At 50.0% G+C, this 27,896-nt stretch overlaps 1 protein-coding gene and 1 long non-coding RNA gene across 10 annotated transcripts; both read left to right on the top strand.

The window, feature by feature from the left end:
• Positions 1-4,820: 4,820 nt before the first annotated feature.
• Positions 4,821-14,428, top strand: LOC308192796 (delta-1-pyrroline-5-carboxylate synthase-like; the record flags this gene model as incomplete). The annotated part of the gene is made up of 8 exons (XM_080586708.1): positions 4,821-4,833; positions 4,879-4,973; positions 5,554-5,704; positions 8,401-8,507; positions 8,601-8,745; positions 11,930-12,003; positions 12,229-12,328; positions 13,947-14,428. The coding sequence occupies 8 exons, from the start codon at positions 4,821-4,823 to the stop codon at positions 14,081-14,083; spliced, it is 822 nt and encodes a 273-aa protein (XP_080442834.1). The 3' UTR covers positions 14,084-14,428.
• A 1,113-nt stretch (positions 14,429-15,541) lies between these two features.
• LOC308192753 lies at positions 15,542-27,613 on the top strand. Of its 9 annotated transcripts, XR_013949108.1 has the most exons (11): positions 15,542-15,661; positions 15,838-15,988; positions 20,190-20,263; positions 20,489-20,588; positions 22,186-22,518; positions 23,631-23,781; positions 25,221-25,367; positions 26,338-26,429; positions 26,729-26,797; positions 26,872-26,945; positions 27,400-27,613. It is a non-coding gene; the product is annotated as an uncharacterized lncRNA (long non-coding RNA). The 9 variants fall into 9 exon arrangements; XR_013949110.1 differs by lacking the exons at positions 15,542-15,661; positions 15,838-15,988; positions 20,190-20,263; positions 20,489-20,588 and having other exon boundaries at positions 22,229-23,050; positions 25,221-25,363; XR_013949113.1 differs by lacking the exons at positions 15,542-15,661; positions 15,838-15,988; positions 20,190-20,263; positions 20,489-20,588 and having other exon boundaries at positions 22,229-23,050; positions 25,221-25,371.
• Positions 27,614-27,896: the final 283 nt, after the last annotated feature.

Below are 27,896 nucleotides of genomic sequence, written 5' to 3'. Positions count from 1 at the left end.
GGAGTTCAGGTGTACCCAAAGGCTTCTGCTGAGAGCACTTTTTGATGGCAGAAAGTGGCACCGTACGTGTTTTTTCGGGTCTAACTCGCGTTCAGCTTCTTGTTCCGGTTAGGGTTATGTTTAGGGTTGTTAGGAAAGAGTGAAGTCACAGAGTCCTGTTGAGTGTGGGGTTGCGTAAAGGCTCCCCCAGGGAGTTCAGGTGTACCCAAAGGCTTCCGCTGAAAGCACTTTTTGATGGCAGAAAGTGGCACCGTACGTGTTTTTTCGGGTCTAACTCGCGTTCAGCTTCTTGTTCCGGTTAGGGTTATGTTTAGGGTTGTTAGGAAAGAGTGAAGGCGCAGAGTCCTGTTGAGTGTGGGGTTGCGTAAAGGCTCCCCCAGGGAGTTCAGGTGTACCCAAAGGCTTCCGCTGAGAGCACTTTTTGATGGCAGAAAGTGGCACCGTACGTGTTTTTTCGGGTCTAACTCGGGTTCAGCTTCTTGTTCCGGTTAGGGTTATGTTTAGGGTTGTTAGGTAAGAGTGAAGGCGCAGAGTCCTGTTGAGTGTGGGGTTGCGTAAAGGCTCCCCCAGGGAGTTCAGGTGTACCCAAAGGCTTCTGCTGAGAGCACTTTTTGATGGCAGAAAGTGGCACCGTCCGTGTTTTTTCGGGTCTAACTCAGGTTCAGCTTCTTGTTCCGGTTAGGGTTATGTTTAGGGTTGTTAGGAAAGAGTGAAGACGCAGAGTCCTGTTGAGTGTGGGGTTGCGTAAAGGCTCCCCCAGGGAGTTCAGGTGTAGCCAAAGGCTTCCGCTGAGAGCACTTTTTGATGGCAGAAAGTGGCACCGTACGTGTTTTTTCGGGTCTAAGTCGGGTTCAGCTTCTTGTTCCGGTTAGGGTTATGTTTAGGGTTGTTAGGAAAGAGTGAAGGCGCAGAGTCCTGTTGAGTGTGGGGTTGCGTAAAGGCTCCCCCAGGGAGTTCAGGTGTAGCCAAAGGCTTCCGCTGAGAGCACTTTTTGATGGCAGAAAGTGGCACCGTACGTGTTTTTTCGGGTCTAACTCGGGTTCAGCTTCTTGTTCCGTTTAGGGTTATGTTTCGGGTTGTTAGGAAAGAGTGAAGATGCAGAGTCCTGTTGAGTGTGGGGTTGCGTAAAGGCTCCCCCAGGGAGTTAAGGTGTACCCAAAGGCTTCCGCTGAGAGCACTTTTTGATGGCAGAAAGTGGCACCGTCCGTGTTTTTTCGGGTCTAACTCGGGTTCAGCTTCTTGTTCCGGTTAGGGTTATGTTTAGGGTTGTTAGGAAAGAGTGAAGGCGCAGAGTCCTGTTGAGTGTGGGGTTGCGTAAAGGCTCCCCCAGGGAGTTCAGGTGTAGCCAAAGGCTTCCGCTGAGAGCACTTTTTGATGGCAGAAAGTGGCACCGTACGTGTTTTTTTGGGTCTAACTCGGGTTCAGCTTCTTGTTCCGGTTAGGGTTATGTTTAGGGTTGTTAGGAAAGAGTGAAGGCGCAGAGTCCTGTTGAGTGTGGGGTTGCGTAAAGGCTCCCCCAGGGAGTTCAGGTGTACCCAAAGGCTTCCGCTGAGAGCACTTTTTGATGGCAGAAAGTGGCACCGTACGTGTTTTTTCGGGTCTAACTCGGGTTCAGCTTCTTGTTCCGGTTAGGGTTATGTTTAGGGTTGTTAGGAAAGAGTGAAGACGCAGAGTCCTGTTGAGTGTGGGGTTGCGTAAAGGCTCCCCCAGGGAGTTCAGGTGTACCCAAAGGCTTCCGCTGAGAGCACTTTTTGATGGCAGAAAGTGGCACCGTACGTGTTTTTTCGGGTCTAACTCGGGTTCAGCTTCTTTTTCCGGTTAGGGTTATGTTTAGGGTTGTTAGGAAAGAGTGAAGACGCAGAGTCCTGTTGAGTGTGGGGTTGCGTAAAGGCTCCCCCAGGGAGTTCAGGTGTAGCCAAAGGCTTCCGCTGAGAGCACTTTTTGATGGCAGAAAGTGGCACCGTACGTGTTTTTTCGGGTCTAACTCGGGTTCAGCTTCTTTTTCCGGTTAGGGTTATGTTTAGGGTTGTTAGGAAAGAGTGAAGACGCAGAGTCCTGTTGAGTGTGGGGTTGCGTAAAGGCTCCCCCAGGGAGTTCAGGTGTACCCAAAGGCTTCTGCTGAGAGCACTTTTTGATGGCAGAAAGTGGCACCGTACGTGTTTTTTCGGGTCTAACTCGGGTTCAGCTTCTTGTTCCGGTAAGGGTTATGTTTAGGGTTGTTAGGAAAGAGTGAAGTCGCAGAGTCCTGTTGAGTGTGGGGTTGCGTAAAGGCTCCCCCAGGGAGTTCAGGTGTACCCAAAGGCTTCCGCTGAGAGCACTTTTTGATGGCAGAAAGTGGCACCGTCCGTGTTTTTTCGGGTCTAACTCGGGTTCAGCTTCTTGTTCCGGTTAGGGTTATGTTTAGGGTTGTTAGGAAAGAGTGAAGGCGCAGAGTCCTGTTGAGTGTGGGGTTGCGTAAAGGCTCCCCCAGGGAGTTCAGGTGTACCCAAAGGCTTCCGCTGAGAGCACTTTTTGATGGCAGAAAGTGGCACCGTACGTGTTTTGTCGGGTCTAACTCGGGTTCAGCTTCTTGTTCCGGTTAGGGTTATGTTTCGGGTTGTTAGGAAAGAGTGAAGACGCAGAGTCCTGTTGAGTGTGGGGTTGCGTAAAGGCTCCCCCAGGGAGTTCAGGTGTACCCAAAGGCTTCCGCTGAGAGCACTTTTTGATGGCAGAAAGTGGCACCGTACGTGTTTTGTCGGGTCTAACTCGGGTTCAGCTTCTTGTTCCGGTTAGGGTTATGTTTCGGGTTGTTAGGAAAGACTGAAGACACAGAGTCCTGTTGAGTGTGGGGTTGCGTAAAGGCTCCCCCAGGGAGTTCAGGTGTACCCAAAGGCTTCTGCTGAGAGCACTTTTTGATGGCAGAAAGTGGCACCGTACGTGTTTTTTCGGGTCTAACTCGGGTTCAGCTTCTTGTTCCGGTTAGGGTTATGTTTCGGGTTGTTAGGAAAGAGTGAAGTCGCAGAGTCCTGTTGAGTGTGGGGTTGCGTAAAGGCTCCCCCAGGGAGTTCAGGTGTAGCCAAAGGCTTCCACTGAGAGCACTTTTTGATGGCAGAAAGTGGCACCGTACGTGTTTTTTCGGGTCTAACTCGGGTTCAGCTTCTTGTTCCGGTTAGGGTTATGTTTCGGGTTGTTAGGAAAGAGTGAAGACGCAGAGTCCTGTTGAGTGTGGGGTTGCGTAAAGGCTCCCCCAGGGAGTTCAGGTGTACCCAAAGGCTTCCGCTGAGAGCACTTTTTGATGGCAGAAAGTGGCACCGTACGTGTTTTTTCGGGTCTAACTCGGGTTCAGCTTCTTGTTCCGGTTAGGGTTATGTTTAGGGTTGTTAGGAAAGAGTGAAGGCGCAGAGTCCTGTTGAGTGTGGGGTTGCGCCACACTGCACCAAATATGCACCAAATATGCACACTGCACCAAATATGGTAGCCACAGGAACGCCAATATACATAGCGCACGCCAGATGCAACGTGAGAATCCTGCAACTGGATGGCCTGTCCCAAATGGCGAGAGGTGGTACTGGCTACGTGGCAATAAAGCCAGGAAGGTGTTGCCCCTGGGATGGAAGGGAGCTTGCACCCTGGAGGCAATAATTCCAAACGTGACTATTATTGAAGACCCACAAAGCCAAAGGCCCCTTGAGACCACACGCAGGATTAAGCGGACTCCAGACAATTCTCTAGTAAAATTCTCTAGTATTTCACAGCTTTGCAAGGTGGTTTTTACCTCGGTGAGGGGTGGGTGAATTAGAAAAAGCGATTGTAAATATCTCCGCTACAACTGAAGAACTAGAAAATAAGTTTGATAAGTTTGCAAAAATAGGACTGTAGAATCAAATAGTATTCGATTCATTAATAACCTCATAAGGAGGAGCGTGATATTTGGGGGGAAAAAAAAGTATACTGGGGGGGCGTGGGGGGGAAAGATCCTACATAGAGTAGCTCAAGATGACAGATTCCTGGGCATTTAGAAACATTTGGGAGAAACTAACTTTGTGGTTACCTGAACAGAATTGGCTCAAACAACTATTTGTTGGTATTGTAAAAATAATGGCATTGTACGCCTACCATCCCCCGTGACATCCGAAAAAGACTATTGCGCCTTAACGTTGGAGAAACTCAAGAGCGCGGTACGTGAAGAGGTGCAAAAACAACAGTAGGAGTAAGGAAAGGAGAGGAGGGAACTGTGAGAAACTAAGTTGTGTTTTTACAGTAGAGAACTAATTTTCTGTATTCCGAGGTAGTTGTGCAGTCATAATGAGGAGAAACGCTACGTGGGTAAGCGGACAGTAGGCGGCCTCACTGTTCCGAAATAAGGCAGAAGCTTGAGGAAAAACAGGCTGAGCAGCGTGGGAACGGTAAAACAAAGATCACAGGTTCCTGAAACATAAGAAAGGAAAAAAAAAAAAAAAAAGGAAATAAGAAGGGAGAAATTAAAGGGTTGAAAAAGAAGTAAGATTGTACATACATGGTACATACAGGGGAGGGGATCAGGTGTCGGGGAACAGGGACTAAAAGTTGATGCTGTGCTTACTGCAATGCGCTCCTGATCGGCAGGACGCCCGCCACTGCAACCGCGAATAAAATAGCCTCAGAGAAGATCGCGTGTCAAGAAAATTATTTGAGATGTTTCTCGCAGACAGACTTGACGAGAGAGGACCAAGAACACCCGCGCCTTCTTTAAAAAAAAAATAAACAAACAAACAAACAAAAAAAAAGGCAGCACAGGGGCAGCCTCAGGGTCGCCTTCCCACAGGGAAGCGGCGCCGTGATTGGCTGGACCGCGAGGGCGGATGTGGCGTCACGGCTAGCCTTAACTCAGGGCGGAAACGCTCCGTGATTGGCTCGGAGGAACGCAGGGCGGAGGTGCCGTGCAGGGCTTGCCGGCACTATGGGCGGAAGCTGTCGGGCCGGGCCGGGCCGCCGCGGCGCGGTGCCGCAACGAGGTTGGTGGTCGGCGCCGCCCCGGGCCGGGCCGGGCCGGGAGGGGGCGAGGCGGCGGGCGGTTGGGGCGCCACGCGGTCGGCGGCTTCTGCGGAAACGGCCCTTGTGCGGGGCGGGGGCGGCGTCGGAGCGGAGCGGAGCGGACCGGGCGTGCGGCGGGGTCTGCACTGCGCGGAGCTTCGGAGGGCTGGGGGAGAGGGGGGCGAAGCGGCGCGGGGGGGGGCGGTTGCGTGCGCTTGGCCGACTCCCCTCTGGGGCGGATGGACTGCTCCGTCCCGCGGCATGCTGGGAGCTGTAGTTCTGTGGCGCGCGGCCGGTCTTTCCCCGAGCCGGGGCCGGGGCCGGGGCCGGGCCGTGCGCGCCGGGAGGCGCAGGTTGCCGCTGGCTGCGAGCGCGGCTGCCGGCGGTGAGGCGAGCGAGAGCCTTCGGGGGCGCTTCCCCGGAGCGTCGGGCCGGGAGGGGTGGGGGCTGCGGCGGCCGGGCGCGGGTCCTCGCTGCGCTCGATCGTCGGGCTGCGCCTCGGAGGTTTTCCTCCCCCCGCGCGCTGACGGCCGGCTCTCTCCTTTCCCTGCGGCTCACCAGGGCAGAAGCAGCTCCCCGCCGCTGGGACCCCCGCGGGGTTTGTCGCCGAGCGAAGGTGGCGCGGCAGCTGAAGGGAGGAAAGCTGCAGCTGGCGTGCTGCAGTCGCAGGTTTCCCAGGAGAAAGAGCAGCCCGTCTGTCCCAGCTGTCCGGGTAAGTCGCAGCGACCTCCGGGTGAAATCCAGGCGTGAAGGGGATTTTGGTGGCTCTCTTAGACGGCTAGCCCTACCAAAGGTCGCATCGGTTACAAAAGGTAGTAGTAACCTTGCAGTTTGCGTGTTCTGTAACATCTGTAGCACAATAAACTGGCAGGTGAAGGAATGAGCGGGTACAAATACACGTGACTCTACAGCTGAGATTAAATAACGTGCAGGTTCTTCTGCGTTTTGTCTTTCAAAGCGCGTTGTTTGACTCGGTGGTCCTTAACGATGATCCTCGGTGGTCCCTTCCAACTCAGGATATTCTACGATTCTGTTGTTGCCGAGCGCCTGAGCTTTTTGCTCACATTACTGGAGAAAGGAATGGCTGTGCTTCTTCCCCACCCCCCTCTCTTTTTCTTTTTTTTTCCTCTCCTCTCCTCCCTCGATGACGGGGACTCGAAATGTTTTTCTCAGATGTCCATGTGAAAATTTAAAAAAAAAAAAAAAAAAAGAAGCTGATGGTGAACACTGACAGAATTGGGTGACACTTTCAAGGTAGAGGGCAAAGAACGTGGAAATTCCTAGTACGTTAGTGTTACTCTGTTAGCAAAACCGACGTACACGCCGCTTGCTGTTCCTAGTTTTTTGGTTTGGCCTGGTTTTCCTTTCAGAAGTCTCCCCGAAGGCCTTTGTGGACAAAACTTTGTCCCGCTTCAGCTTTAAGAATTATCCTAGAAGTAATGAACAAGTGCTTGCAGGGCTTTATGGAACGCTAGTTGCGGTCAGTCAAGAACGACTTGGGAGGCAATTCCTTTCGTGGAATTGTAGAGTGATCGAGAGATCAAGGCCAGCGTTGTGAAGAAATAGTGCCAGGTTATAGTCACAGGTGACTGCCTTCTGAAGGGAACAGAGGCTCCCATCTGCAGACCAGACCATCTTTACCGAGAGCTTTTCTACCTGCCTGGGGCTTGGATCAGGGACATTGCTAGCGAGCTTACGAGCTTAGTTCAAACTTCAGATTATTCCCTACTCCTGCTCTTTCACGTGGGTACCAACAAGTTTGCAGCAAGAAGTCTGTGTTCAATCAAAATAAATTTCAGGGCCCTGGGAAGATAGCTAGAGGATTCAGAAGCACGGGTTATCGTCTAGCATTTTGGGATATATTAAACACAGTGTAGCCAGCTGGTCAAAAGAGGTGATTCTCCCACTGTATTTAGCGTTGGCGAAGCCTCTCCTTCAATATTGTGTGTGATTCTGGGCTCTACAATATAAAAAGAACGTAAAGATCCCTGAAAGCGTACAGAGGAGGGCAACAAAGCCGGTAAAAGGATTGGAAGGCACGCCCTGTGTGGACGCTACGGTACTTCTGCTAGCTCCTCGGAATTGTATATAGTCATGAGTAACGCTCCTGATTCTAAATACATAGTCTTTCCCTGCATATAAGCCGAACGCTATTCTACAATCGTTTGCTTCTTCCGGCAGTGGATTCTGTCTTTCAGTGATTTATGGGTACTTTACATGTCCTGGATATTGCTTTCCAGATACCTGGAGCTTGCTAGCTTTTCTGTCTCCCAGACGTGTGGCTGATAGTGGTCTAGTCTTGTGAGCTGTGCTGCCGTGAAGTCTGTCACCTGTTGATGTTGAAGGTACTTTTCTGGAAAGAGGAAGGTGGTAGGTACAGTTTCACACCAGGCCATCAACAAAATCACGTACTCTTTTTATCATCTCCAGACGTGTTTCCTTCGGTGGCTTCTGGACTTTGGTCCATATTGTAGGCCCCGAGAAGGAAGGAGGTTGGCTTTTCATAACCACAATTTCTTCCAGCTGTTTCAGATGGATTTCATGGTTGATTCTAGTTGAAATGACTGCCTCAGGAAAAAAAAAATAACAAAAATGGTAGTCCAAACAACTTATAAAAAAATAAAAATAAAAAACAAACGAAAACACCGCTCCCATTTCCTCACAGCTTATTCATTTGCTGTGGTATCTTCTTTATGGAAAGAAGTGTCCTTTCCTTCCCAAGCTGTAAAGGAAGAGTTCAGGTACTCTTCACTTGTGCGCTTTAATCTGTGACGTGTTTGTTCGCATAGAACTTCTGGGAAGTTTGGCGGTAGAGTTTAGGGTTTACATGTTAGGTAAACAGAAGTATCGCTCAACTCAGAACATAGTTAAATAAAAGTACAATATTTATTTAAAATGAATAAGTGTGTGTCTATAGTCTTGTGTCCTTTCTTTGCAGAACTCAATAGTTAGCCTTTATACATATTTCTAAGTTGCCCGGTTTATCAGTGTACAACACAGCATTCGGGAATATCATCTGAGATTTTAGGTGAAGAGGACTGTCCTTTGTTCAGTTGTGCACTCTTGTGTGTCAGCCCTGATTCTGAACCGTATAAAAGCTGGAAACTTCTTTCCGGTTTTCTCTCTAACCTCACTGAAGTGTGGGTACTTCCCAGCGTACGTGATACTATTCAGCATGTGGATATTCTGTTTCCTCACACTAGCTACAATTCCGGTGAAGTTACGCATCTTGAGCCTGCATGTTAGTGTTTCATCCTTTCAGTTCCACAAAAGGAGGGTTCAGTGGAAGTTTTGAATCCTGTAGAGTGGAATACAGGTTTTTAGCCTCAAAGGCTTTAGTTATTTTTCCCTGGTGAGCTTTGGAACAGAAGATATGTAACATTAACAATTTTTTATTATTCATTTCAGGACTCTTTGACAGCCCTCCTGGATCCGATGATGCAAAGCTCACTGACATATCCTACCCAGGAGACCAACAATCGGTGACGTTTGGAACCAAATCCCAGGTGGGAAACGTAAGTGATCAAAGTGGAGCAAGAATTCGTGTTGAGCATGGGGATTCAAATAACAAATGCATTTTCGGGAACTGGCTCTATCCTTCATCGCAGGTGAAAGCAGCTCTGTGGGCCCTCCAAGGAGGCACCTCTGCAGTGATTGCAAGTGGAACCCACCCAAAGATCTCGGGTCGTGTCATCACAGGTGTTGTGGAAGGGAAGAAAGTTGGAACTTTTTTTTCAGAGGTAAAACCTGCAGGTGAGTACGGAAGTAACATGTACATTGGGAGCTGTAGAGATTTCCTGGAAGTTTAGGGTCGAAATTTGGCTAGGCCTGCCTGTTCAACAAATGGGAAACTACGCTCTGCTTGACAAACGGCTTTTGAAAGGTAACTTTTAATGTTGGAATAGAACATCTTGAATCCTCTGCTCGGGTTCCTTCCAGCTGATGACTTGCTGCATCAGACTTGCATTCAAAGAACTAGGTAGAATTTGTATTGCTTTTAGTCTTAGAGGTTATCATCTATTATTGAAGATTCCAGGGTGAAAGCGTGCATATAGAATGTACGGCTGAACTAAGATAGTGTGTAGTTTGGGTTTTTGTCGTAAGTTCTTTTAATGACTCGGTCTTTTGTTACCGTATGCAGGAATGTTTTCCTGCCTCTGTGTTGCTGTGACAATGTAACAAGGGCCGCAGAAAGTCAGACCAAAGATCGGTGGTCTTAGCAGAATGGAACGAGTATAGAGCGATACTTGTGACTTGCACTTTAAGACAAGCCAATGCCTTTGAGTATAAAAACGCTTAATGTGTTTCTTGTAAAAATCGGCCATATCCTTTGAACCCATGTAAACACTTAGCATCCGTGGGTCACAGCAGTCACGAGCCTTAACTAGGTATTGTGCGTAAACTCTGGAGCTAGCACTATGTGGAGAACTGCTTCCTTTATTTTGTGTGTGTTTGTGGGCAGGAGGAGCGTTGAAGTTTGCTTCCTGCTAGCTTTTGATGCCCCCGCCTTCTGTATGGAAAGAGAACACGGGTGATCGATCTCTGTTCAACTTCTATGGTATGAGACATCGTCTTTTCCCTCATCGTCTCTTTGTCACATGAAAAAGGTTTTTTCTTAGTCCTTTTCTACAGAAACTGTTCCAAAAGTTTGGCGATCCCTGTTTCTCTTGGCTGAAACTGTTTTTATTCTACTGTGACCTTTTTAAGATAGGCAAAAATAAAATTCTGCGTAGCATCCAAGATGCAAATGAACCTTCAGTTTATGAGATAGCAAGGCTAACGTTGAGTTTTGATTAGACTGGTGATGTTTCTTGTTGCCTTTCCTAGGCCTTTTCCAAAAGCTTAAACGTGTAAGTTGCTCTTCGACGCTGATGAGCATTGAGGTGATGTTTTCATAGGATTATGTGCAGTACCGAGGCCTGATTTCCCCTTTTGCCTCTGCATTTCTTCACGTTTATCTGCTTTGAATTGTGCTTGCTATTTGGTTGCATAGCGGCTGCAAAGGAATCACAGGCTGGTTGAGGTCGGAAGGACCTCCAGAGGTCACCCGGTCCAACACCCCTGCTCAAGCAGAGCCACCCAGATCTGGTTTTCCAGGACCACGTCCAGACAGGTTTTGAAACCTCACAAAGACTGTGACTCCACGACCTCCCTGGGCAGCCTACGCTAGTGCTCAGTCACCCTCACAGCGAAAAAGTATTTACTGATGTTCAGGAAACCACAGGAGGGGAACATCCTATGTTTCGGCCTGTGTCTGTTGCCTCCTTTTTTGTTCCTTGGGTACCAGTTAGAAAAGTCTGGCTTTGTCTTCCTTCCACCCTCCCTTCGTGTATTTACAGACATCGATGAGATCCCCTCCAAGCCTCCTCTTCTCCAGGCCGAACGGTCCCAGCTCTCCCAGCCTGTCCTCATGGGAAAGGTGCTTCAGTCCCTTACCGTCCTCGTGGCCCTCCGTTGGACTCTTCGCAGTGTGTCCAGGTCTCTCCTGTACTGGGAGGCCCAGGCCCAGCACTCCAGGTGCGGCCTCACCGTTCCTGAGCAGAGGGGGAGGATCGCCTTTCTTGACCTGCTGGCAATACTTTGCCTAATGCCACCCAGGATACCCTCAGCTGCTTTTGCAGCAAAGGCACATTGCTGTTTCGTGTTCAAGTTGGCGTCCACCAGGAAACTTAGCTCCTTTTCCGAGAAGTTCCTTTCTGGGAAAAAGTGCGATATCAGCGCTTTTCACTTTGTCCTACTGCAATAAATTTGTATCAGCTATAAAGCTTTTCATCTTGTAACCCCACGTCTCAGACGATTACAAGTATGGTGAACAGCAAAAGTAAAGGTGAAATCTTACTGCGACCCTTCCTCTACCATGGAACGTGGTTACTCCCATTCTTTCTTTTGTCTTCTGTCTTCCAAAACACGCTTGAAATACTCAGGTACCTTTTTAAAATGAACTCTTATCTCCTCGCGTGTGTCACTTTTTTTCAAAGAACACGAAAATACGCTCTACTTTATAAAGTATGACCTCGCTTTAAAAAGCTGTTTTAACGCTCCTTAATTAAGTCTTCTTAATCAAGTGTCCGCTAGTTCTTTTCTTACCTCCTGTTATTTTCCTTAACGTGGGAATTCCTGCTCTGGCAATTTCTGTAGGACGCTTCTGAAATAGAAGTCCGGGCCTATTAGTCACATTTCAAGTCATCTGTCCTACAGACAATTTCAAGAGAGTTAAAAATGAAAACGTAGCTTATCCGTGAGCTACTTGAGAACTCCTTAGTGAAATGCTGCGTGAGCCTTTTGACTTGTTACTTCTGCTTCTGTTTCAAAACTTGTTCTGTATCGTTTCAGTTTGAGACAGGTTCTTTGATATCCACGCCAAGAAGAAAACCTTTCTTCCGTAGGAACCCTTCAGTGTGCACAGGGAGAGGCGTGGAGAGAGCAGCTATTCTGCAAGCTGTTACTCAGGCCGCTTTTGGCTTCCAGCGCTGTTTGTACATTCCCGTGTTGTTTTGCAATCTTTTCTCTTTTCGTTAGTTGTCTAATTAAACTTTTTCAAAGGATGCCTCCCTGTTTTCAGTTTTCTCCTACGCCCTGAGATTTAGCCGTCCTTCTATTCTTTTGCTCTTTGTCAAGTCTCTTTGATACAAGCTGTGTGCAGCTTTGATACAAGCTTGTTTGTCCCCTATGACCTGGATGATCTTGCTGAATCTCCGTGATGCCTTGAAAAGGGCTGTGCTCAGGGACCGTGGCAGCATTTTGGTATCTGATACAGATTTTCCTGTTCTGGCATACAGTGAATTTCTTTGATATGTCTATTAGGACCGTACCTGTTTTCCTGCTTTGAGTAAGGAGTTGGAAGATGAAAGGTTAGCGTTCGTTTCCTCCCACATGGGCTGTAACCTTTGTCTGCGTGTCTTGTGGTTGTGTTTTGTTTGTTTGTTTGTTTTGGCAGGCCCTCCAGCAGAGCAGCAGGGTGAAAGGTCTCAAGCTGGTGGCAGGACCCTGGCAGCTCTGCAGCCTGAGCAGGTGAGAGAACAGTATGTGCTCACTCTTTAAGGTTGGGAACACGTGGCAAGTCTTAAAATACAGGTTTATAACACAAATGGGTCCTGGAAAAAATCAGCTGGCTCCAAGCATCCAGGGAGTCAAGACAGTGAGAAGATGTGTCAGTAGAAGTGAGCTGAAGTGAGGCAGATGTCAAACACCACGGACTTCATATAAGGATGCAGTTGAGAAACTTTTCTCTTTCAGAGAGCGGAGATTGATTGTTGTCTTGCTGACTTGTTACGTGATCACAGAGAAGAAATTCTCTTGGCAAACGAGAAGGACTTAGAAGAAGCTGAAAATAAAGGTAATATTATGGGTCCTTTCATGGTACTCCTGTTGTCATGAGCTTTTCTGGGCCTCAAAGGAAATGAGCAGAACTAGAATATTCCGTCACCTGCAATTGGATATTACGGCTGTCACAGGTTAGTGAGCCCAGGACTTTGTGAGCTTGTCAGTGGAAACAGCTGCAGCTTCCATAATTACATGAGAGATGTCTTCATCAGAGAAGACAGAGAGGCCTTTGAAAACAGCAACCCACGGCATTGTTTAAAAAAAAAATAAAAATCTAAATAAATAAATAAATAGCGTTTTCTTTTGCCAAAGGAGGCTCGCTTTAGGAATTGAATATAGCAAGTATCTGCCCTGTTATCGTCATGTATGAAATAGCATGAGTATCTCCTGGGCTGGTTAACGTAATGTTTGGCCCCTGTGGGGAAGGTTGTTACTGAAAAATGATGCTTTCCGGAACGAACCATGTTACCTTCTGACCGAGGAAAGTACAGTTCAGGCAGCATAGACTAAATCCGTTCTCTTGTGTTCGAGGGGTGCATCGAGAAGCTGGTCTTGGGCTAGAAAATGTGTGAAACTGGCACGTCACAAACTGTAATGCAGAGAGGTCTTTGATAACAAAAGCGTATTTCTGTTGGTGAGTTACTGGAAGGCTGCAAGAAGTCTTGCCTCAAAAGACTCTTCTGAAATGAATTCTGTTGCCATCCCAATTTTTTTTCCTCTACGGGCACATTCTTGGGACTTGCTTCTGCAATGTCGAGAGTTATTCAGGGTTGGTTTTTGATACCCAGCGTAGAGAAGGAGTTAGCTTACGTTCAGGTGCTGCGGTTTCTGCACGTGTCTTATAACGTAGGTTCCCTGCTTAACTTGCAATTTGAGGTTCCTACCAATGAGCACTTTCCTGTCCATGCCGAACGCAGCTGAGTTGCAGGCTACCATTAAACATCAAATGTTTGATATAGATTGCTAATAGCAAATCGCAACTGTTAAGAATATATGCTAAAAAAAATTAGCACAGAAAGTAGAAGCTCTAGGCTGTGAGTGGTCTGTCCCATACTGATACTGCATGTTTGCACCGAGGCAGAATGATTGCTTTCACTCGCTTGTGGAGCGATGAGTCTAGGCTCTCACTGCTAGTATTTTTAGCAAGACTGATTGAGCATTTCTCTAACATATGAGCAAGTGTTTGAGGAGCAAGTGATGGGTATGGGCACTTAGAAAGAGACTGCCAAAGGGCAGCTTCCTATTTTATAACTGAATTTTGTGAGCGTTGGTCCTCGTTTCATACTGAAGGGGAGTAGGCTCTAGTGAAGGGAGTATGTTCACGTGAAAGGAAAAGGCACTAGTCTCCCTCGTCTGGCATTATTACTTCCTTGCTGCTAGCTCTGTTCTTCATAGAAAGCCAGCATGTTTCCTCGTCACATTCTAGTCTGCCTGCCTAGACTTCAGCCTTTGCCTCCTGGGTCTCTTGCCTTGCATAGACAATCTCTCCCCTTCTCCTCTTCTTCTTCATCTCATTTGTAAACCTTTTATCAGGCTGATTCTTACTGGCTTCCCACCCCCCGACCTTTTTCTTTTTTTTCTATTTTTTTTCTATTTCTATTTTTTCCTTTTTTCTATTTTTTTTTTTACAGACTTAGGATGGCTTGTCTTGTTAGTTACTTTTCTTCCTGCCAGCCCCCAGCCTCAAGTTCTCCGATGCGACTTCAGAGGATCATCTTTGATACCTCCGCATCTGAATAATACGGTTTCTGTCCCATGCTGTAGCTGACGGCAGGACGGACTCTGAGTGCAGAGGAGAGGTTGCTTCCTCCCTGGTTTCCTATTGCGTCCCATACTGGTTTGGGTAAGCAATTTCAGAGGAAATTTGACTTCTCCGTGGAGCAGCGTGTGCCTGACAGCTAGCTGGAGACAGCACACACGGCATTGAGTCAGCGCTCCGAGTGCGGTCCTGAGTTGCAGTAAAGGTAAAACAATTGCAGACTGACAGTTTAGCTTCTAAGGAGCATCTACAGATAGCACGTTTGCCTCTGATGCTTAAAAGGCGAGGGTCCGAGATCACATTTCACGGACTGCTTCCTAGAGATTTCAAGAAATGCAATCGTTCTGAAGCACAGCCGCGCTCCGTTATTGTTGAAAGGGAACGAACTGCCTTGAGACCCGTTACGTGGGAGGGAACCGGGGGCGGAAGTGACGTCAGGGCGTGCCCTCACCGAGGGCCAAAACGGCTCCGTGATTGGCTGGACCGTGAGGGCGGATGCGGTGTCCGAGCGAGCCGTCAGTGAGGGCGGGAGCATTCCGGGATTGGCTGGGAACCCAGGGCGGAAGCGGCGTCACGGCTAGCCTTCACTCAGGGCGGAAACGCTCCGTGATTGGCTCGGAGGAACCCAGGGCGGAGGTGCCGTGCAGGGCTTGCCGGCACTATGGGCGGCAGCGGCCGGGTCGGGCCGCCGAGGCGCGGTGCCGGTGCCGCCCCGGGCACGGAGTAGCGCGCACCCCGAGCACACGGCGCTTGCCAGCTTTACGGGAGCAGGTTATGTAGCGGGGCTACATAACACAGAACAGCTTCAGCTGTCGGGGGAGGGGAAGGCGACGGGGTCTGGCCGCGATGCCGGGGCAGCGGGAGCCTCTCCGGCTGCCGAGCTTCAACCTGCCGCACAGCTCAGCTCAGGCGGATGTGGTGTCCTGGCGAGCCGTCATTGAGGGCGGATACGCTTCATGATTGGCTGGGAACCCAGGGCGGAAGCGGCGTCACGGCTAGCCTTAACTCAGGGCGGAAACGCTCCGTGATTGGCTCGGAGGAACCCAGGGCGGAGGTGCCGTGCAGGGCTTGCCGGCACTATGGGCGGAAGCTGTCGGGCCGGGCCGCGCCGGGCTCAGCTCGGGCCGGGCCGCGCCGGGCTCAGCTCGGGTCGGGCCGCCGCGGCGCGGTGCCGCAACGAGGTTGGTGGTCGGCGCCGCCCCGGGCCGGGCCGGGCCGGGAGGGGGCGAGGCGGCGGGCGGTTGGGGCGCCACGCGGTCGGCGGCTTCTGCGGAAACGGCCCTTGTGCGGGGCGGGGGCGGCGTCGGAGCGGAGCGGAGCGGACCGGGCGTGCGGCGGGGTCTGCACTGCGCGGGGCTTCGGAGGGCTGGGGGAGAGGGGGGCGAAGCGGCGCGGGGGGGGGGGCGGCTGCGTGCGCTTGGCCGACTCCCCTCTGGGGCGGATGGACTGCTCCGTCCCGCGGCATGCTGGGAGCTGTAGTTCTGTGGCGCGCGGCCGGTCTTTCCCCGAGCCGGGGCCGGGGCCGGGGCCGGGCCGTGCGCGCCGGGAGGCGCAGGTTGCCGCTGGCTGCGAGCGCGGCTGCCGGCGGTGAGGCGAGCGAGAGCCTTCGGGGGCGCTTCCCCGGAGCGTCGGGCCGGGAGGGGTGGGGGCTGCGGCGGCCGGGCGCGGGTCCTCGCTGCGCTCGATCGTCGGGCTGCGCCTCGGAGGTTTTCCTCCCCCCGCGCGCTGACGGCCGGCTCTCTCCTTTCCCTGCGGCTCACCAGGGCAGAAGCAGCTCCCCGCCGCTGGGACCCCCGCGGGGTTTGTCGCCGAGCGAAGGTGGCGCGGCAGCTGAAGGGAGGAAAGCTGCAGCTGGCGTGCTGCAGTCGCAGGTTTCCCAGGAGAAAGAGCAGCCCGTCTGTCCCAGCTGTCCGGGTAAGTCGCAGCGACCTCCGGGTGAAATCCAGGCGTGAAGGGGATTTTGGTGGCTCTCTTAGACGGCTAGCCCTACCAAAGGTCGCATCGGTTACAAAAGGCAGTAGTAACCTTGCAGTTTGTGTGTTCTGTAACGTCTGTAGCACAATAAACTGGCAGGTGAAGGAATGAGCGGGTACAAATACACGTGACTCTACAGCTGAGATTAAATAACGTGCAGGTTCTTCTGCGTTTTGTCTTTCAAAGCGCGTTGTTTGACTCGGTGGTCCTTAACGATGATCCTCGGTGGTCCCTTCCAACTCAGGATATTCTATGATTCTGTTGTTGCCGAGCGCCTGAACTTTTTGCTCACATTACTGAGGAAAGGAATGGCTGTGCTTCTTCCCCACCCCCCTCTCTTTTTCTTTTTTTTTCCTCTCCTCTCCTCCCTCGATGACGGGGACTCGAAATGTTTTTCTCAGATGTCCATGTGGAAATTTAAAAAAAAAAAAAAAAAGAAGCTGATGGTGAACACTGACAGAATTGGGTGACACTTTCAAGGTAGAGGGCAAAGAACGTGGAAATTTCTAGTACGTTAGTGTTACTCTGTTAGCAAAACCGACGTACACGCCGCTTGCTGTTCCTAGTTTTTTGGTTTGGCCTGGTTTTCCTTTCAGAAGTCTCCCCGAAGGCCTTTGTGGGCAAAACTTTGTCCCGCTTCAGCTTTAAGAATTATCCTAGAAGTAATGAACAAGTGCTTGCAGGGCTTTCCGGAACGCTAGTTGTGGTCAGTCAAGAACGACTTGGGAGGCAATTCCTTTCGTGGAATTGTAGAGTGATCGAGAGATCAAGGCCAGCGTTGTGAAGAAATAGTGCCAGGTTATAGTCACAGGTGACTGCCTTCTGAAGGGAACAGAGGCTCCCATCTGCAGACCAGACCATCTTTACCGAGAGCTTTTCTACCTGCCTGGGGCTTGGATCAGGGACGTTGCTAGCGAGCTTACGAGCTTAGTTCAAACTTCAGATTATTCCCTACTCCTGCTCTTTCACGTGGGTACCAACAAAGTTGCAGCAAGAAGTCTGTGTTCAATCAAAATAAATTTCAGGGCCCTGGGAAGATAGCTAAAGGATTCAGAAGCACGGGTTATCGTCTAGCATTTTGGGATATATTAAACACAGCGTAGCCAGCTGGTCAAAAGAGGTGATTCTCCCACTGTATTTAGCGTTGGCGAAGCCTCTCCTTCAATATTGTGTGCGATTCTGGGCTCTACGATATAAAAAGAACGTTAAGATCCCTGAAAGCGTACAGAGGAGGGCAACAAAGCCGGTAAAAGGACTGGAAGGCACGCCCTTCCGTGTGAACGCTACGGTACTTCTGCTAGCTCCTCGGAATTGTATATAGTCATGAGTAACGCTCCTGATTCTAAATACATAGTCTTTCCCTGCATATAAGCCGAACGCTATTCTACAATCGTTTGCTTCTTCCGGCAGTGGATTCTGTCTTTCAGTGATTTATGGGTACTTTACACGTCCTGGATATTGCTTTCCAGATACCTGGAGCTTGCTAGCTTTTCTGTCTCCCAGACGTGTGGTTGATACCGGTCTAGTCTTGTGAGCTGTGCTGCCGTGAAGTCTGTCACCTGTTGATGCTGAAGGTACTTTTCTGGAAAGAGGAAGGTGGTAGGTACAGTTTCACACCAGGCCATCAACAAAATCACGTACTCTTTTTATCATCTCCAGACGTGTTTCCTTCGGTGGCTTCTGGACTTTGGTCCATATTGTAGGCCCCGAGAAGGAAGGAGGAGGTTGGCTTTTCATAACCACAGTTTCTTCCAGCTGTTTCAGATGGATTTCATGGTTGATTCTAGTTGAAATGACTGCCTCAGGAAAAAAAACAACAAAAATGATAGAAACTGTTCCAAAAGTTTGGCGATCCCTGTTTCTCTTGGCTGAAACTGTTTTTATTCTACTGTGACCTTTTTAAGATAGGCAAAAATAAAATTCTGTGTAGCATCCAAGATGCAAATGAACCTTCAGTTTATGAGATAGCAAGGCTAACTTTGAGTTTTGATCAGACTGGTGATGTTTCTTGTTGCCTTTCCTAGGCCTTTTCCAAAAGCTTAAACGTGTAAGTTGCTCTTCGACGCTGATGAGCATTGGGGTGATGTTTTCATAGGATTATGTGCAGTACCGAGGCCTGATTTCCCCTTTTGCCTCTGCATTTCTTCACGTTTATCTGCTTTGAATTGTGCTTGCTATTTGGTTGCATAGCGGCTGCAAAGGAATCACAGGCTGGTTGAGGTCAGAAGGACCTCCAGAGGTCACCTGGTCCAACACCCCTGCTCAAGCAGAGCCACCCAGATCTGGTTTTCCAGGACCATGTCCAGACAGGTTTTGAAACCTCACAAAGACCGTGACTCCACGACCTCCCTGGGCAGCCTACGCTAGTGCTCAGTCACCCTCACAGCGAAAAAGTATTTACTGATGTTCAGGAAACCACAGGAGGAGGGGAACATCGTATGTTTCGGCCTGTGTCTGTTGCCTCCTTTTTTGTTCCTTGGGTACCAGTTAGAAAAGTCTGGCTTTGTCTTCCTTCCACCCTCCCTTCGTGTATTTACAGACATCGATGAGATCCCCTCCAAGCCTCCTCTTCTCCAGGCCGAACGGTCCCAGCTCTCCCAGCCTGTCCTCATGGGAAAGGTGCTTCAGTCCCTTACCGTCCTCGTGGCCCTCCGTTGGACTCTTTGCAGTGTGTCCAGGTCTCTCCTGTACTGGGAGGCCCAGGCCCAGCACTCCAGGTGTGGCCTCACCGTTCCTGAGCAGAGGCGGAGGATCGCCTTTCTTGACCTGCTGGCAATACTTTGCCTAATGCCACCCAGGATACCCTCAGCTGCTTTTGCAGCAAAGGCACATTGCTGTTTCGTGTTCAAGTTGGCGTCCACCAGGAAACTTAGCTCCTTTTCCGAGAAGTTCCTTTCTGGGAAAAAGTGCGATATCAGCGCTTTTCACTTTGTCCTACTGCAATAAATTTGTATCAGCTATAAAGCTTTTCATCTTGTAACCCCACGTCTCAGACGATTACAAGTATGGTGAACAGCAAAAGTAAAGGTGAAATCTTACTGCGACCCTTCCTCTACCATGGAACGTGGTTACTCCCATTCTTTCTTTTGTCTTCTGTCTTCCAAAACACACTTGAAATATTCAGGTACCTTTTTAAAATGAACTCTTATCTCCTCGCGTGTGTCACTTTTTTTCAAAGAACACGAAAATACGCTCTACTTTATAAAGTATGACCTCGCTTTAAAAAGCTGTTTTAACGCTCCTTAATTAAGTCTTCTTAATCAAGTGTCCGCTAGTTCTTTTCTTACCTCCTGTTATTTTCCTTAACGTGGGAATTCCTGCTCTGGCAATTTCTGTAGGACGCTTCTGAAATAGAAGTCCGGGCCTATTAGTCACATTTCAAGTCATCTGTCCTACAGACAATTTCAAGAGAGTTAAAAATGAAAACGTAGCTTATCCGTGAGCTACTTGAGAACTCCTTAGTGAAATGCTGCGTGAGCCTTTTGACTTGTTACTTCTGCTTCTGTTTCAAAACTTGTTCTGTATCGTTTCAGTTTGAGACAGGTTCTTTGATATCCACGCCAAGAAGAAAACCTTTCTTCTGTAGGAACCCTTCAGTGTGCACAGGGAGAGGCGTGGAGAGAGCAGCTATTCTGCAAGCTGTTACTCAGGCCGCTTTTGGCTTCCAGCGCTGTTTGTACATTCCCGTGTTGTTTTGCAATCTTTTCTCTTTTCGTTAGTTGTCTAATTAAACTTTTTCAAAGGATGCCTCCCTGTTTTCAGTTTTCTCCTACGCCCTGAGATTTAGCCGTCCTTCTATTCTTTTGCTCTTTGTCAAGTCTCTTTGATACAAGCTGTGTGCAGCTTTGATACGAGCTTGTTTGTCCCCTATGACCTGGATGATCTTGCTGAATCTCCGTGATGCCTTGAAAAGGGCTGTGCTCGGGGACCGTGGCAGCATTTTGGTATCTGATACAGATTTTCCTGTTCTGGCATACAGTGAATTTCTTTGATATGTCTATTAGGACCGTACCTGTTTTCCTGCTTTGAGTAAAGAGTTGGAAGATGAAAGGTTAGCGTTCGTTTCCTCCCACATGGGCTGTAACCTTTGTCTGCGTGTCTTGTGGTTGTGTTTTGTTTGTTTGTTTGTTTGTTTTGGCAGGCCCTCCAGCAGAGCAGCAGGGTGAAAGGTCTCGAGCTGGTGGCAGGACCCTGGCAGCTCTGCAGCCTGAGCAGGTGAGAGAACAGTATGTGCTCACTCTTTAAGGTTGGGAACATGTGGCAAGTCTTAAAATACAGGTTTATAACACAAATGGGTCCTGGAAAAAATCAGCTAGCTCCAAGCATCCAGGGAGTCAAGACAGTGAGAAGATGTGTCAGTAGAAATGAGCTGAAGTGAGGCAGATGTCAAACACCACGGACTTCATATAAGGATGCAGTTCAGAAACTTTTCTCTTTCAGAGAGCGGAGATTGATTGTTGTCTTGCTGACTTGTTACGTGATCAGAGAGAAGAAATTCTCTTGGCAAACGAGAAGGACTTAGAAGAAGCTGAAAATAAAGGTAATATTATGGGTCCTTTCATGGTACTCCTGTTGTCATGAGCTTTTCTGGGCCTCAAAGGAAATGAGCAGAACTAGAATATTCCGTCACCTGCAATTGGATATTACGGCTGTCACAGGTTAGTGAGCCCAGGACTTTGAGAGCTTGTCAGTGGAAACAGCTGCAGCTTCCATAATTACATGAGAGATGTCTTCATCAGAGAAGACAGAGAGGCCTTTGAAAACAGCAACCCACGGCATTGTTTAAAAAAAAAAAAAATCTAAATAAATAAATAAATAGCGTTTTCTTTTGCCAAAGGAGGCTCGCTTTAGGAATTGAATATAGCAAGTATCTGCCCTGTTATCGTCATGTATGAAATAGCATGAGTATCTCCTGGGCTGGTTAACGTAATGTTTGGCCCCTGTGGGGAAGGTTGTTACTGAAAAATGATGCTTTCCGGAACGAACCATGTTACCTTCTGACCGAGGAAAGTACAGTTCAGGCAGCATAGACTAAATCCGTTCTCTTGTGTTCGAGGGGTGCATCGAGAAGCTGGTCTTGGGCTAGAAAATGTGTGAAACTGGCACGTCACAAACTGTAATGCAGAGAGGTCTTTGATAACAAAAGCGTATTTCTGTTGGTGAGTTACTGGAAGGCTGCAAGAAGTCTTGCCTCAAAAGACTCTTCTGAAATGAATTCTGTTGCCATCCCAGTTTTTTTCCTCTACGGGCACATTCTTGGGACTTGCTTCTGCAATGTCGAGAGTTATTCAGGGTTGGTTTTTGATACCCAGCGTAGAGAAGGAGTTAGCTTACGTTCAGGTGCTGCGGTTTCTGCACGTGTCTTATAACGTAGGTTCCCTGCTTAACTTGCAATTTATGAGGTTCCTACCAATGAGCACTTTCCTGTCCATGCCGAACGCAGCTGAGTTGCAGGCTACCATTAAACATCAAATGTTTGATATAGATTGCTAATAGCAAATCGCAACTGTTAAGAATATATGCTAAAAAAAAATTAGCACAGAAAGTAGAAGCTCTAGGCTGTGAGTGGTCTGTCCCATACTGATACTGCATGTTTGCACCGAGGCAGAATGATTGCTTTCACTCGTTTGTGGAGCGATGAGTCTAGGCTCTCACTGCTAGTATTTTTAGCAAGACTGATTGAGCATTTCTCTAACATATGAGCAAGTGTTTGAGGAGCAAGTGATGGGTATGGGCACTTAGAAAGAGACTGCCAAAGGGCAGCTTCCTATTTTATAACTGAATTTTGTGAGCGTTGGTCCTCGTTTCATACTGAAGGGGAGTAGGCTCTAGTGAAGGGAGTATGTTCACGTGAAAGGAAAAGGCACTAGTCTCCCTCGTCTGGCATTATTACTTCCTTGCTGCTAGCTCTGTTCTTCATAGAAAGCCAGCATGTTTCCTCGTCACATTCTAGTCTGCCTGCCTAGACTTCAGCCTTTGCCTCCTGGGTCTCTTGCCTTGCATAGACAATCTCTCCCCTTCTCCTCTTCTTCTTCATCTCATTTGTAAACCTTTTATCAGGCTGATTCTTACTGCCTTCCCACCCCCACCCTCCGACCTTTTTCTATTTTTTCCTTTTTTTCTATTTTTTTTTACAGACTTAGGATGGCTTGTCTTGTTAGTTACTTTTTTTCCTGCCAGCCCCCAGCCTCAAGTTCTCCGATGCGACTTCAGAGGATCATCTTTGATACCTCCGCATCTGAATAATACGGTTTCTGTCCCATGCTGTAGCTGACGGCAGGACGGACTCTGAGTGCAGAGGAGAGGTTGCTTCCTCCCTAGTTTCCTATTGCGTCCCATACTGGTTTGGGTAAGCAATTTCAGAGGAAATTTGACTTCTCCGTGGAGCAGCGTGCGCCTGACAGCTAGCTGGAGACAGCACACACGGCATTGAGTCAGCGCTCCGAGTGCGGTCCTGAGTTGCAGTAAAGGTAAAACAATTGCAGACTGACAGTTTAGCTTCTAAGGAGCACATACAAATAGCAGGTTTGCCTCTAATGCTTAAAAGGCGAGGTTCCGAGATCATATTTCACGGACTGCTTCCTATAGATTTCAAGAAATGCAGTCGTTCTGAAGCACAGCCGCCCTCTGTTATTGTTTAAAGGGAACAAACTGCCTTGAGACCCGTTACCTGCGAGGGAACCGAGGGCGGAAGTGACGTCAGGGCGTGCCCTCACCGAGGGCCAAAACGGCTCCGTGATTGGCTGGACCGTGAGGGCGGATGTGGTGTCCTGGCGAGCCGTCATTGAGGGCGGATACGCTTCATGATTGGCTGGGAACCCAGGGCGGAAGCGGCGTCACGGCTAGCCTTAACTCAGGGCGGAAACGCTCCGTGATTGGCTCGGAGGAACCCAGGGCGGAGGTGCCGTGCAGGGCTTGCCGGCACTATGGGCGGAAGCTGTCGGGCCGGGCCGCGCCGGGCTCAGCTCGGGTCGGGCCGCCGCGGCGCGGTGCCGCAACGAGGTTGGTGGTCGGCGCCGCCCCGGGCCGGGCCGGGCCGGGAGGGGGCGAGGCGGCGGGCGGTTGGGGCGCCACGCGGTCGGCGGCTTCTGCGGAAACGGCCCTTGTGCGGGGCGGGGGCGGCGTCGGAGCGGAGCGGAGCGGAGCGGGCGTGCGGCGGGGTCTGCACTGCGCGGGGCTTCGGAGGGCTGGGGGAGAGGGGGGCGAAGCGGCGCGGGGGGGGGCGGTTGCGTGCGCTTGGCCGACTCCCCTCTGGGGCGGATGGACTGCTCCGTCCCGCGGCATGCTGGGAGCTGTAGTTCTGTGGCGCGCGGCCGGTCTTTCCCCGAGCCGGGGCCGCGGCCGGGGCCGGGCCGTGCGCGCCGGGAGGCGCAGGTTGCCGCTGGCTGCGAGCGCGGCTGCCGGCGGTGAGGCGAGCGAGAGCCTTCGGGGGCGCTTCCCCGGAGCGTCGGGCCGGGAGGGGTGGGGGCTGCGGCGGCCGGGCGCGGGTCCTCGCTGCGCTCGATCGTCGGGCTGCGCCTCGGAGGTTTTCCTCCCCCCGCGCGCTGACGGCCGGCTCTCTCCTTTCCCTGCGGCTCACCAGGGCAGAAGCAGCTCCCCGCCGCTGGGACCCCCGCGGGGTTTGTCGCCGAGCGAAGGTGGCGCGGCAGCTGAAGGGAGGAAAGCTGCAGCTGGCGTGCTGCAGTCGCAGGTTTCCCAGGAGAAAGAGCAGCCCGTCTGTCCCAGCTGTCCGGGTAAGTCGCAGCAACCTTTGGGTGAAACCGAGGCGTGCTCATAAACTTCCTGCAGCCCAGGCTCAAAGGCTTAATCAAATTTGCAGAAGCGCGAACTGCTCGGCGTGGGAAGCGCAAAGGAAAGCCACGTAGTGCCTGCCAAGCTGTAGTAGCTTCTTAGACCTAGAACGAATTGGCCTGTTGAGCTGTGTCTCTTTGTTGCTCAGTCTGTGGTACAAGAGGCTAACCTTTGTCCTGCCTCAGCTTTCAGAGTTGTCCTAGAAATAAACTAGTGCTTGCGGGGCTTTCCAGAACGCTGGTTGTGGTCGGTCAAGACAGACGTGAGAGGTGATTTCTGCCTGTCTGTCTGTCTGTTGGTTATGTCCCGAGAGTTTTGCTTGAACTGTGTGCAACAAAAGAGGCCTTGAGCCCGTACTGAGCAGCGAGAGAAAGCAAAACTCCAGGTAAGCGCTGGCCGTGGCAAAGTTGCTTGGGAATTGAGCGGCTGGGGGCTTTCCAGCAGAACTCGGTACGCAGACAGAAACGTGACCTTCGAGGTCTGCCTTGCGTTGAAGCTGTGGTATTTGACCCATAACTGTATGGAGCTGCTAAATCCTAGAGGGGATGATAGAGACGTCCCTGGTTCAGCCTTTTTTGCCACAGTCATTGCAGAAATGTTGGAAAAGTGAGTATCATCCCTCTCTTTAAATTCATCTTTTAAAGCGTTCTTTCTGCAGACTCCTGTCTGTGGTTAGGTACTTGATTTGCGTGAAACAGAGCCAGACTTTCCTATTAACTAGCGCCCCGATTGAAATTCCCTGTCATCGGAGGACAGGAACTATAAATGGTGCTTGGCAGTTTAAAATCTCTTGGCTTCTATGGAGGCTAACTTGCCAAAGCGAATAGGAAGTAGCCTAAAGTTCGGTAAAGACGCTGAATAGAAAAGGTCCTCTTCTTGACGGGAAAAGAGCTTTGCAGAACACAAGCTCTGTTTCCCGTAGGGCTCCCTACTTACCCACCCGCTCAGCGATTATTGCAGGCTTTGACTGGTCCCCTCAGGTCCAATATCGCACAAGCGTTGTGCCGCAGACGGTACCTTAGCTTACTTTCCATCTCGTGCTGCGTTACTTATACCCACAGAAGACTTACTTCAGCGTCAAATAAACCCCGTGCGAAGCGTCCCTGACTCATGCCAGTGGGACCATCCTGTTGTGGCTGGTAAAATCCAGGAACAGGACGATGCTTGGAAGAATGTAACCTGTGGAGGAGCAGGCAACAGTCTCCTGTTAGGCAACAGGTTTTCGAGACTGGTTTTCCCACCGCCCTGTGCGTTTTGAAGGAGGCAGTCCCTAAGCTGATGCAATCCAACTGCATCTAAGCTGTAGGTTGGTACTTCCATAAGCTATAAAGGAACTTAACGTGTTGGGTTTTTTTGTTTGTTTGTTTGTTTTTTAATCGAGGCTCGTGTGCGTGCGTTTGGCTTGTCCCGATGGCTGGTGTAGATGATCACTCACATGCCCCAAAGCTCCTTGTGCTGATGTTGGATCTGCCCCTTGGCAAAGGACTGCATCCCGTGTGTTCAGCTTTTCTTCCTTACCGTCTCGTATGTATGTATGTATTTATTTACTTTTCTGAAAGAAAGGGTGGATTTTTCATGGGTCTCTCTGTGAGCGTATCGAACCAGGCTGTTCAGATGGCTGTCGACGAAGGGGATTTTGTTGGCTCTTTTAGATAGCTATTCCTACCAAAGATTGCATCGGTTACAAAAGGTTGTAGTAACCTCGCAGTCTCTACGTTCTGTAGCGTCTGTAGCAAAATAAACTGGCAGATGAATAAATGAGCAGGTACAAATACACGTGACTCTACAGCTGAGATTAAATAACGTGCTGTTTCTTCTGTGTTTTGTCTTTCAAAGCGCATTGTTGCCGAGCGCCTGAGCTTTTTGCTCGTGTTACCGAGGCAAGGAATGGCTGTGCTTCTTCCCCCCTCATCCCTCTCTTTTTTTTTTCTCCTCCTCTCCCTTGATGACAGGGACTCAAAATGTTTTCCTCGGATGTCCACGTGAAAATTTAAAAAAAAAAAAAAAAAGGCGACGGTGAACACTGACAGAATTGGGTGACTTTTTTAAGGCAGAGGGCAAAGAACGTGGAAATTTCTAGTATGTTAGTGTCACTCTGTTAACAGAACCAACGTACACGCCGCTTGCTGTCCCTAGTTTTTTGGTTTGGTTTTCCTTTCAGTAGTCTCCCCAAAGGCTCCACAAAGGACACCTTGTGTATCTTTTCTGTTCTTCCAGGATTCATTTGTCAGGAAAGACAACCATGAAATCCAAGGGCTGTGGACAACCATCTACCAGATGGTTGTTGCAGTTGCCTTTGGTCACGTCATTCGTCCTTTTAGCTCGCCCTTTCCTTTACCTTGAGTGGAATTTTTCTTGCCGCGCTGTTTGCAGTGGTAACATTGCTGCCGAGGTGTTTTTTGACTAAAAATGATCTTAACTGTAGTAGTGAATTCACAGATTGTGGCTTTGTGTAATGACTCCCATGATCGCAACTTTTTTTTTTTCCTTTGTCACAGATAGGAGAAAAGCTCTTTCCAGAGAGATGGAGAAGGAATTAATTATACCTCTGCCTCATTCTGTGAGACCGGAAGACAGTGAGTGACTAACTGTAAGCTGCGATTCTCAGGAGTTGCATAGCTAAGAGTCTCGGGTTCCTTCTCTGCCTGACCCCTAGGGCCTTAGGCATGGGAAATCTTAGGCTTAATGTTTTTCCCTATGAAATACTGTCACGTTAAGGGGCATAGCTGAGTAACTGTTACAGTTGTGGTCGGATTCAGGGTACTGACCTATCATGGTCACGGATTCACCTAAATAATGTAGCACGCCCTTGGTCTAGTCACGTTTAATGAGAACTGTCACGGCTGGGAACAATGCAATGAAGGGCAGTGTTCAAATGTTACCCCACAGAGTCCCAGTGCGGAGGGTGGCAGGGGGAAGAGAGGCTCAGCCCGTCGACTGATCCCAGAAGTCAGAAAGGTATCCTTCGTGATGGTATCTTCCCTAACATCCCCTTTCACTTCAGACAGTTTACATTATTTTCTCTCCTTTAGGTGGGGCTTGAGTGACTCTCGTCAGGCATACCTTGGTTATGATTGGTGAAAAGTTTTCTTGCTTTTGTTTAAAGGTAAGGGGTCTGAGAAATTCATAGCACGCCCTCAGTGAGGGGTGGTCGTCCCTTGGAGGCACGGACCTTTTGGGATGGAGGTGTGTTTTGGTATTATGACGATACTAGAATGAGCAAAAGTTCCCTAGAGTACAGTGTTTTGTTAAAAACATGACAGGTCGTTGGCTCAGGGTAGCAAAGGTGCAGCTTATCAGTGTGTCTCAGCTTATCAGTGGGTCTCAGTGTGCACGAGAGCATCGGATCCCCATCTGGTTGCAGAGCCTATCCGTGGTGTTTCCACTCCGCTTTACGCTCCCTCCCCTTCCTTGGAGTCAGCACACTGAGTTCCCCTAGTGCGATAGCACGTAAAGTTGGAGGCCTAGGGAACGCTTAGGTAGCGCAGCTGCCCTCCACCCTGAAAGCTTCGATGCTGTACGCTTTCTTTAAAAGGTGAATATGAGTTTAATTTGCCTAGTTACTTCAGGCAATTACTCTGCAACTACCCAAAGCAGCGACAGTGAGAAGCCCACTTCCAGCATCCGCTCCCCACGCAGGGACGGACAGACGGACGCCGCTCTTTGCCTTGCCCGCCAGGGGAAGGGGAGAACGACCGGGCAGGGAGCCCCACCGCAGCCCCCCTCCCCGGAGTCCTGCACAGCAGTTTAATAAAGTTTGCTTTCCGGCCCGTGCCGCCTTTGGTGGTTGCCATCCCAGGAAGTGGCTTTCGCCGTCTGTGTGTGGGTGCAGGTTCCGTAGCGGGGTGGGTATGGAGGGGGGGTGGCCCCGTGTCTGTCGGCCGGAGTGCGGGGCCAGCCCTGCCAGGTGGGGGGGCAGCTGCCTATTGTGGGACGGGGAGGGCAGCTCGCTGCTGTCTTTGCTCCCTGGGGTGGGGAGACTGCTCTGTGGGGTGGGGGCTGCTTGCAGAGGCGCAAGTGGGGAGGGGGCTGGGGGTTCCCGGCAGGACCCCCAGGG

This window comes from Anser brachyrhynchus (genome assembly GCF_964034855.1).
Source record: "Anser brachyrhynchus genome assembly, chromosome: 3".
Classification (NCBI taxonomy): domain Eukaryota; kingdom Metazoa; phylum Chordata; class Aves; order Anseriformes; family Anatidae; genus Anser; species Anser brachyrhynchus.
This window is presented reverse-complemented; position numbering and strand designations above follow the sequence as displayed.